The 10937-nt window shown below is 49.6% G+C and overlaps 1 protein-coding gene across 1 annotated transcript in view; it reads right to left on the reverse strand.

The window, feature by feature from the left end:
* Positions 1-1384: 1384 nt before the first annotated feature.
* Positions 1385-10937, reverse strand: part of CHFR (checkpoint with forkhead and ring finger domains, E3 ubiquitin protein ligase) — a 26414-nt gene continuing 16861 nt past the window's right edge. Inside the window, exons 10-17 of the mRNA XM_010852461.1 lie at positions 10907-10937; positions 9771-9887; positions 9173-9256; positions 8328-8398; positions 6909-6996; positions 4368-4475; positions 3861-3933; positions 1385-2449 (exon numbers count right to left, since the gene is read on the reverse strand). Of these exons, the coding sequence (XP_010850763.1) occupies positions 2407-2449; positions 3861-3933; positions 4368-4475; positions 6909-6996; positions 8328-8398; positions 9173-9256; positions 9771-9887; positions 10907-10937 (615 nt within the window). The 3' untranslated portion in view covers positions 1385-2406. The remainder of the gene's footprint in view (positions 2450-3860; positions 3934-4367; positions 4476-6908; positions 6997-8327; positions 8399-9172; positions 9257-9770; positions 9888-10906) is intronic.

Here is a 10937-nt window from a genome sequence, read left to right on the forward strand (position 1 = left end):
GCGTGAGAGCTGGTTTGCTGCAGGGTCTCCACTGGTAGAGGTCTGGGTACTCCACTCTCTCCATGGGGTACTTCCCCTGGGGCAAGATCCACTAATGTCATGCTGGGACTCTCAGACCTGGGCCCGTGATCCCAATCCTGTTGTTATTTAGCTGAAAAGTCATGTCCAACTCTTTGTGACCCCATGGACTGTAGCCCATCAGGGTCCTCTGTACATAGATTTCTCCAGGCAAGAATACTGGAGTCAGTTGCTAGTTCCCTCTCCAGGGGATCTTCCTAAGCCAGACATTGAACCCATGTCTCATGCATTGGCAGGTGAATTCTTCACCACTGAGCCACCAGGGAAGCCCCCAGTCCTGTTAGCTGTGTGGTATTAAGATGACCTGCTGGGTTCCTGGTTGCTGGCCCAAAGAGGAATGCATTTGGTTATCTGGGAGCCAGGACCCAGGCCAGAAAGGGCTGGTGTGCAGCCCTAGGAGGCCCAGCATATGGGTGGTGTGGGCAGGGCCAGCCCCTCTGACATGGGCACCAGGAGCCCAAGAGGGACTTGGGTCTTGGGTAGCGAGGCTATGAGAGGACACGAGCTGGGCCCAAGGACACAGGAGTCGCTCAGTGCCAGCCAAACCACCAGGATAGGAGCACACAGCAGGCTCCAACCCACTGTGGGCTGGATGCTGGGGGGTGGTGGTGGTGGTCAGGGAGGGTGTCAAGGAACAGGAAGTACAGAAAGTCATAAAAAACACTGCATGGTGCCCACCCTATAAAAGAGCTGGTCAGCAAGCCTGGGTCCTGCGGCTCCTCTTCAGGTTAGGGCTGACAAGCTCTGTTCTGACCCCATGTGCTCATCAGAAACAGGCAATCTGAGTTCCACTGGAGTTGGCCTGCGCCGTGGACCAGCTGTCTGAGGTGGTGTGGGCCCTTCCCTTCACCTACAGATCCAGTGTAGTCCAGGGAAGGCTGCATGTTTAGGCCTCAGCCAAAAAAGCTGCTACATCTGCTAAGGGTCCTGCATCTGTGTTCTTACTTTGGGAGAAGAGGTCGGGGTCTGAAGTGAAGGGGTTGATGTACCAAGGTCCTAAGCTTGGAGGGCAGCCTCGTGCCTGCATGAGCTGAGCCAGAGCTTAGACACAAAGCTGTGGCTTTAACCAGGGACCAGTAGGCTAAGGCTTGGACTGATGGATCCCAGGGAAGCCATGCCTTTTCCCAATTGTTCAGACCCAGCCCCACCCCCAGGTCACCCACACCTGCAGGGCTGGCGAAGCTAATGAGTGCAGCGGCCCCCCGCCCCCCACTGGGGACACACTCTGTTAGTTAAGCAGGTAACCAGTGACCTCCGCAGGCGGTCCTACCAAAGGAACGTATCACAATCAACACGGACGAAGGTGCCGGGGAGAGAAACAGACACAGCGTGTTTATTAGAATGCGGGAAGGAGGCCTTCTTCCCCAGAGCACTGCTTCTCAGAGTCTGTATCAAGAGCAAGACAAAGTTGAAAATCGTATTCCTGAGAAGAAGCAAAAAAGGTACAATTTTGCAAACAAACGGGTGGCTTTAACAAATGATAAAAAAATTTTTTTTTTTAAACAACAAAATTTCAAGTATTATTCCAGATGACACGGCAAACCCAACGCAGGAGGAAAGGCTAAGGACTCGCAGAACCTATTGGCAGGAAGGGGCTGCTCCAGGCGGGCTGGGGCATCACCAGGGACAACCTGCAGCCTGGCCCCAGGCCACCCCAGCCCCGAGGCTGGGAGGAGTGATGAAGGCGGATAGCTCGGTGGGCTGCAGCTGTGCTGAGGAGGAGCCCCGTGTGTTAGTGACTCAAACATGCCCTTGGTGCTGGGGAGTCCTGGATGTCTGATGATTTTTTTTCATAAACAGGAACATATGCTTATTCTTTCAAATATCAGTGTCTCCAATTTTAGTCAATTTGTAAATATAAATTATATCATTTGTGCTACAGTTTGTGATATTTAAATCTCATTAGGAGATGAGCACCGAAGCTATGAAAACACACACGTGAGCCGCTGTGCGTCCTGCGGCTGGAAAATTGTGCTCCCTTTCGTCATAGCACAGTGTTTCTGACAAACTCCCCTTCCTCTCCCAGGACACTCTTCTTGAACAGAGATGTCTGCTTTGACTGTGGTTGTGGGACAGATACACAGGGACGGCTGATGGCTCTTGTTCCGGCCCCAGGGCTCTGGGTGCCACAGGTGGGGGTTCTCGCCAAGAGGGTCTCACTCCACAAAAGAAAGGTCATACCAGAGTGCCCTATGCCGAGACCCCAGTCCCCACTGTGGGGGGTGGGGGACTGTGAAATGCCCTTAAAATGTCTGTTTTCAGTATTTTCTGAGATGCGTGTCACTGACTGCCAACACTCCTGAGCCATCACGGTGCCTCCCTGGACGCTCAGTTCTTGAACCTCGTCTGTTCACAGATGTGATTGAATTTCCTGTGGGAAAAAACAGTCAAATCATACGAGAGGGCATCACAGATGCATTCAGTAAAGGAATTCTGTACTTGTACCCAAAGGAACTACAGGAGACTGTGATCCTGTGCTTGAGGTTTGCAAGAGCATGTTTCTCATACAGCAAAGACACTAACCCCAAATGCAACCTTCTTTGTTGCTGTTTAGTCTCTATGTCATGTCTGACTCCTTTGTGACCCCTCCTTTCTAAATGTAAAATATAAGTGGAACATTTGGGCAATTTCCAGAAACTCAGACCTGTGCCTCGTGAGCATCCCCAAGGTACTGTGGGTGACCTCCTCTCTGAGAAGACGAGGGTTCCTTTGCTGCCCCCCTTCCCCACATTTTAATTGAGACAGGTTAGCCTGTTACTAGTGAAATCTCTTTCTTAGAATAAAATTATCTCTTCCACATAGTTTATGCTCAAATACAAACCAAGATTTTTATTTTACAGAATCACTCCCTTAGGGGTGGCTGCCTTTACCTGAGTCCTCATGATGACTCTTTTAACCAATTTCTTTAATTTGAACCTCAAATGGCTGTTTGGGATCACAGTCACCGCAAACAGCATCAATCCATGAAACTGACTTATGCGATCACTTTCCTCATGGTTTCAAAGCAGAGGCCGATCTACTCCTATGGGCGACCGCACGTGGTGACATGAATGTCAACATGAACAGCCTCTAAAGACCCCGTGGGAAACTCCCAGGGAGAGCTCTAGCCATTGCATCACCATAGGTAGATCCAGGTGCATGGCGACGTGCACACGGCTGTGACTTGGGAAATGGTTCTCAGGGACCACAACCAGGGATTCGCACAGCGCTCAGCCCTGCACGTGTAGGCTGGGGACATGGAGGTGGAGAAGGAGATGAATGTGTATGGGCAAACATTTCATGAAATGACATAACAGAAGAGCAGAATTTCTAAGTGATAATGACTTTTACGCGGGCTTCCCTTGTGGCTCAGATGGTAAAGCGTCTGCCTACAATGCGGGAGACCTGGGTTCGATCCCTGGGTCGGGAAGTTCCCCTGGAGAAGGAAATGGCAACCCATTCCAGTATTCTTGCCTGGAAAATCCCACTGACGGAGGAGCCTGGTAGGCTAAAGTCCATGGGGTCGCAAAGAGTTGGACATGACTGAGCGACTTCACTTAATCACTTCACTTAATGACTTTTTTATATACTACATGACTTTATAAAGCATGACAATTATTAATGAACTAGTATATTTTTAAGTAGAGAACCGACTTCTTCATGAACATCCCTAAAAGCTTCAAAATCAACATGGCCAAAAGATTTAAAGAAAAGCAGTTCCTGTTAGGAAACCGCAGGTTTGTTTGCCTGTCTGCACTTGCTTCTCCAGCCCTGCCCAGCCCCCGCCCTGCCTGCACACTCACATTGCGTGGTGGGCCTTCACCTGAGTGCGGCAGTTGCGGCCCCAGTAGCAATCAGGACGGGATGTGACGGCCGCTGGGAAGAGAAAAAAATGAACACATGTCATACACATGTCTACAGACTCGGCCTAGTGAATTTAAGCTGAGACCCAAAGAGACACTGCAGCTGAGACACACAACACTTTGTTCCACTTCATAGCTCGCTTCCTTGTTCTCCAGGAAAGGAAAAAAATCTTTAATCGAAAATCCAGTTTAGAAATGAGATGACTCCAGTTGCCATCTTGTTTCAGGAACCCACCTCACCTGATCCAGAGCCTGTGCAGGCACCAGGCAAGGGGCGCTTAAGACAAGCATGGCTTTCGTGCCCCCACCTACCAGGCTGTGTCCCTGGCCCTGCTGTGAACTCAGAGTAAAGGCCCACACAGGGTGTTGAGCTATTGCAAAAGAGTGTGGGAGCCCACACAAGCAGAACTGAACTGTGGGCCAGGAAGGGGCCAGGTGGTTCCTCACCTGGTAGCTCAGAAGCAGGAATGTTCTGCCGATACTGGTAGGTGAGCTCGCGGAAGCTCCGCAGGCCACAGCAGTAGCACAGCACGGTGTTCCCGGTGATTCTGTAATCTGGAAGGAACACAGCCTCTTACAGGCACAGCTCGCCAGTGGGTAGCATCATGTTTCCAGCACAGGAGAACAGACGTGGCTTGCACGCTGCTGGGGAACTAATGCACTGATCCATAGACAGGGTCAGACAGAGGGCTGGACATTTGGAAAACAAGAGCAAAACCAACCTAGACACCAACTTATTTCCTTATAGCACAATCATTCCATCTAGATTAAAAATTTAAATATTTAGAACAATCTAAAAAAAGTACTAAGAGGAATAATATTCTTCTCTTGAGCTATTTCTATGACATGAAAACCAAATGGCACAAAGGAAGGGATTTGTAACTGTGACTGCCTCTAGTTTACACATCACAATGGGAACACGTATAACAAAGGAGAAATACTAATGAAATAGTAGAGGATGTGTTTTTAACACAAATGACAATGTGTTGCACCATTAACAAAGATGTCACACAAATAATCTCCCAAGTCCAAAAATGAACCAAGGACACAGACAAGCATATATATGTCCCATATAAGAAAAAGATTTTCCATTTCATTTACCATCAAACATGGCAGATAAAATATCCCACCGTTTGCCTCTTTCATATTTACAAGACCTAAGATCATGGCACCTGGTCCTGACACTTCATGGGAAATAGATGGGGAAACAGTGTCAGACTTTATTTTTTGGGGCTCCAAAATCACTGCAGATGGTGATTGCAGCATGAAATTAAAAGACGCTTACTCCTTGGAAGGAAAGTTATGACCAACTTAGATAGCATATAAAAAGCAGAGACATTACTTTGCCAACAAAGGTCCGTCTAGTCAAGGCTATGGTTTTTCCAGTGGTCATGTGTGAATGTGAGAGTTGGACTGTGAAGAAAGCTGAGTGCCGAAGAATTGATGCTTTTGAACTGTGGTGTTGGAGAAGACTCTTGAGAGTCCCTTGGACTGCAAGGAGATCCAACCAGTCCATCCTAAAGGAGATCAGTCCTGGGTGTTCTTTGGAAGGACTGATGCTAAAGCTGAAACTCCAGTACTTCGGCTACCTCATGCAAAGAGTTGACTCATTGGAAAAGACTCTGATGCTGGGAGGGATTGGGGGCAGGAGGAGAAGGGGACGACAGAGGATGAGATGGCTGGATGGCATCACTGACTCGATGGACGTGAGTCTGAGTGAACTGCGGGAGTTGGTGATGGACAGGGAGGCCTGGCGTGCTGCAATTCATGGGGTCGCAAAGAGTCGGACACGACTGAGCGACTGAACTGAACTGAGAGGGCAAACATTCAGCTGACGGGCTTAGGGGATGCTGGCACTCAGGCCCCAGGACATGCCTCAACCATGCAAGCCAGTGACAGTAGTCCTGTTTATTATCCTAAGGGGATAACTGTGTTTTTTGGGGGAGGGGTGGTGCGGGGACGGGGACTGACTGTGAAACCTACAGGACTGCATGCTCGACAGCTTCAGTGGTGGTTCTAACAGTGAAAAGCTGGGAAGAACCTAAATATCCTTTAGTAACAAACTGGCTAAATGAACGATGGTATCAGAATGCTAAGTAATAACTAAAAAAAAATCAAGGCATAGACCTTTGTTGATGTAGGAAGAGTCCGAGATATACTGTTGGGTGAATAGGTTATTAAAAGCATGTCTGGCAGGATCTCGTTTATGAAAATGATACACACACATGGGTACATGCATTTAGAAGGTGGCTGTCAAAGTATTATGACTGGGTATATTTTAGGTGGTGGGATTTCCGATGATTTTCACTTTATTCTTCAGACTTTCTTGTACCACTTAACGTTTTCTTTGTGAACCACATCATTCTTATAAAAATAGCCATTAAAAAGCAAAAGAAGTTAAGACCCAACCACATAGAACTGTCCCAACAGAAGAAACTCAAGATATTCACTATAATGTGTCTGTGAGACAAAATAACTTAGTACCTTTCAAGTCTTTTATAATAATTTATGTGTTAGGGAAAAAAAAATCACTCACTGATTTTTCTGCACCCTCTATTAGTGACAAAAGTTCACACTTCACAAAGCACTAGGTGTCCCTGGGAGAGGGGGTAAGCCTTCGCTGAGTCACCTGATGCACTGAGGGACAGGCCAGCAAAGACCCTGACAACCAGCCCTAGAATGTCAAGGCTGACCAGTGGTGGGGCCAGCACCTCGCCAGCTGTGTTCCTTCCCTCCCTTGTGTGAGAAAAGATTCTGGAACACGTCATGTCGACTCAAACCCAACAAGAAAAAAGAAATCTCAAAGTATCAGGACCTTTCTGTCTGTCTCTGCCAGGGTAGGCAGAGGTTGCAGGAGTGAACATGGGAAAGCCAACAAGCAATGCTGCCAGTGTGTGGACAGGCAGGAGGGACCGCTTGACCAGAGGCAGAGGTGCCCCTGGAAAACACCACCATCAGTAGGGGGCAAGTAGGCACAACAAGGCTTACCAGACAGCAGGAATACTCCCCTCTGCAGAGCCCCGAGGCTCTCAGTCAACATGTTTTTCCAAGTCAAACCCCTGGTGGCCAGGTAATTCTGTAACAGGGAAATGGGCAAGAGAAGAAACATGAGCTTGGAGAAGGAAACACTAAAAAAAAAAAAAAAGGAAACACTAAAATGGCAAAGAGGGAGCTTCTCTGGTGGTCCAGTGACTGAGAGTTTGCCTTGCAATGTGGGGGGACACTGGTTTGATTCCTGGTCCGGGAAGGTCCTGCATGCTGCGTGGCAGCTGAGCCCATAGGGCCATAACTACGGAGCCCATGTGCTGCAACTCCTGAAGCCCCCATGCTCTACAGCCCGTGCTCTGCAACAAGAGACACCACGGTAACAGGAAGCCCATGCAGTGCAACTAGAGAATAACCCCTAGTCTCTGCAACCAGAGAAAAGCCTGTGTAGCAATGAAGACCCAGCACAGCCAATAAATAAATATTAAAAAAAAAAAGAACATATAACAAATGGCAAAGAGGGCTGACATTTCATAAAAGGCCCTGGAAGGTGGGTAGAGCCGAAACACGTAAGTGTGGTGGGCACTTGCAGAGGGTGAGTGTTGCATACAGTTAGGGGACCTGCTTCCAGGAGTTTAGCTGGGAGGCCTGGATGGCCTGTTGGAACAGGAGGCCTGGGGCAGACATGGTATCACACCCACACAGTGCAGCACAAAATTTTCGACCAAGGAGCTTCTTCTCAGTCTCAAAGGGCAGACTAGCTTTAGAACCTCAAGTGTAAGAGTTGGCATTCTCTGAAATTCTGCAAAGACACTCCTATAGCATAGGAGCAGTGAGACCTAATTGCAGCCTGATTGGCCACAGTATGGTGACAGGCCCACGACCACGTGACAAGGAAGCCAGGGTCTACATCTGGGTGGGCTCTGCCCTCAAGACGCATGGAGCTGCTTGGTTCTGTGTAAACCTACAAGAGCGTGCCTGTGAATACCTAGCCAGAGAGCAGTGAGGTAGAGGAGGTGCTGTTCAGATGAGAAGGGCCTTGCCCTGGGGGTGTCATACCACATATATTCGGGTGAAGGGAAGACCCCTGGCAAGCGACACATGTGCATGTTAAACCCTGAAGTTCTAAGAGCCAGCTGCCTCCTGAAATGCATGAAGAGGGCCAGTGGGCAGTCCTGGTTCCACCCAAGGGCCAGCCGCTCCCCTTGCCTGCCCCGGGCAGGCTGAGCAGGACCTGGAACTGTGTAACACAATTACTGTGGCTTCTCAGTGTGAAGGGCAGGGAGGAATACCTATCTGGGGGGATACAGGGATAAACAGACATGCAGAGTCACAACATGCAGACACGCACAAACAGACATGCAAAGCCACAACACTGGACAGTCCTGGGAGGCCTCCCACTGGCCTCCACCTGGCCTGTACCTTCAGGACGTCCGACTCATAGTTGTTGTTGCTCAGCACCCCGTCCAGACACCGGTCACCCAGGTTGAGCTCTGTTGGGATGGAGGGAAGCAGCATTACCCATTTCATATGCACTTTAGGAAAGCACTGGTCACCTGACAGGATAACCAAATTTCGTTCACTATGGATTCTATGAAGAATGGAAAGTTATGTGACATTATGGTCATGGGCGTTGGGCAGGGGAAGGATGGGGGAGGTGACAATTAAGGAGTTTGGGATGGACATGTACACACTGCTGTATTTAAATTGGATAACCAACAAGGACCTACAGTATAGCACAGGGAACTCTGCTTAATGTTACATGGCAGCCTGGATGAAAGAGGAGTTTGGGGGAGAAAGGATACATGTATATGTATGGCTGAGTTCCTTTGCTGCTCACTTGAAACTATCACATTGTTCGTTAATCAGCTATATCCCATAATGAAATAGAAAGTTTAATTGAAAAAAAAAGTTGTGTGATGAAATATAATTTCAAACAGAGAAAAAGTAAAAGGCATTCCATTCCACTCCCCCCAGAAATGGTCCAGTCTGCACAGTCCCTGGTCTGGGGTTGTGAAGTCCAGACATGTGTTTTTAGTGGGGGTGGTCCTTGTGCACGACTCAGAGTTCCCCTGTTGTTATTGCTGTCTTGGAGCCAACACTCACTGACACTTGCAAATCTATGCAGACCTCTAGGAAAAGGAGCTAATTCATGGCGACCAATGTGGCCTTTCCCTGCTCAGGCACACAGCCAGCCCACCACTGGCCTCAAGTACACCAAGTGAACAAGGAAAGCTGGTGGCAATTGGTGGTGGGGCCAGCATTACCGCAGAACGGGGCCAGGCAGCCGAGGCAGCCAGTCCGGGCACAGCCCCAGTATAGGTGGCAGAAGGGCTGCAGGCAGATGGCACCTGTGGACACAGAGCACACGTACCAGTCACGCCACATGGCGAGGAGGAAGTTCATGTAACCATTAAATAAGTGACAAGCTCGATTTTCACCATCATCTAGAAACTGTTAATGTGCCGTACAGTTCAGCTGTTAGATTTTAAAATGACACCTTGGACAGGGTTCAATCCTTGCTTGGGGAACGGAGATCCAACGAACTATGCAGCCAACAGAAAAGAATAAAATGAGACACTGGAGAACTACTGGGTGACGTGTCAGATACAGATCTAGAAAGAGAGCCCCCTGTGTGTATGACAGGGGTAGGTTTCAACTGGTGACCAAAGACAGATTATCAAACAGTCGTGCAGGGACACCTGATGACACAGGTGGAAACACAGAACTGTATCTTTTGCTCAAACCACACACAGAAGTCCATGACACTTTGAAAACCAGGCTGGAAGGACACATGGGAGTGGCTCTGAGGTGGGGAGGGGCCCCGGGCAGATGGTGTACACACACACCCACACCCTCACTCACACTGCTGGGGGGCGATGCGGGGGTCCCGCTCACGCTCCGCTCTCCGGTCGGGCATGGGCTGGAAGCAGCAGGTGCATATGGCATGGCTTCCTTGCAGGGCGCACACGTAGTCCTGGGCTGTGGGACAGACAGGCTGCTCAGGCTGGTGCTGCCAGCACTGGAGCAGCAGCACGAGCGGCTCAGCCCACACCTGGAGGGGCAGCTACAAGATACGCATGAGGACACAGACCTACAAGAAAACCTGGGCAGATCTCAGGCCAATTTTGCTAACAGCCAAGTGACAGTCTACCACTCAAACTAAAAGGTGTAATAGACGGAAAAGTGACCGAAGCTATCTTTTGGTTCAGTAGTTGGAGCTAGATTTCAAAGGCCACTTGCAGGTTTTCTAGTAAGGACAGATCATAAAACAGTAAAGTGATTTCTCTAGTCTCTGCTGGCTAACTCTGCACCAAGAGCTGTGTCAATGTGGCCTGGCCCCTGGTCACTCACGTACCACGTGAGGCTCTGTGCACTCACCATGGTCACAACGGGGCCTTCCATGCACCACCCTGGTCATCCCCACACGTAGGGGCCTACAAGGACACCCCCAAGAGTGGTGGCACAGCACATACGGCAGAAGGTTAAGAATGTGGCTCTGGGTCACAATTCTGAGGTCAGTGGCCTCTAGACAGCCTGAGGCTGACAGTGGCAAGGAGGCCAGGCCCTACAATGTAGGGCCACAAACCACAGTCCACATGTTCATTTTTCCTTTCTTAATGGCACCTAGGAACTCGCCCACTGAAATGGGCAGTGAACAGACAGTTCAGGGCGGCTCTGGTAACATCACATCCTGTTGCTGGAAAGAGGCCAGTCCCTCATTGGAGGAGCCCATGTGTGATGGTCACTTCATCTTTGGCAAGCATCCCGGGGCATGCTGACAGTCCCAAGGTAGTAGTGGGGAGGGGTGGGGAAGGGTAAGTGTCAGAATCAGGACTGTGTGTTCAAGAGCGGAGATCCACAAGTAAAGCTGATTATCTGGTTTCTTAGCTCAAAACAGGTCACGAAAAGCAACGAGCTATCTGAGCAGAGAAGAGCCAGCAGAAGCGCCACCCACACCTGGAGCAGTCAGGACAGCAAGGAGGGAGTGGCCATCTCACCTGCCGTGACACTGGCGGACGTGGACGGTGC

The sequence above is a fragment of the Bison bison genome, unplaced genomic scaffold (assembly GCF_000754665.1).
Source record: "Bison bison bison isolate TAMUID 2011002044 unplaced genomic scaffold, Bison_UMD1.0 scf7180017864312, whole genome shotgun sequence".
Classification (NCBI taxonomy): domain Eukaryota; kingdom Metazoa; phylum Chordata; class Mammalia; order Artiodactyla; family Bovidae; genus Bison; species Bison bison.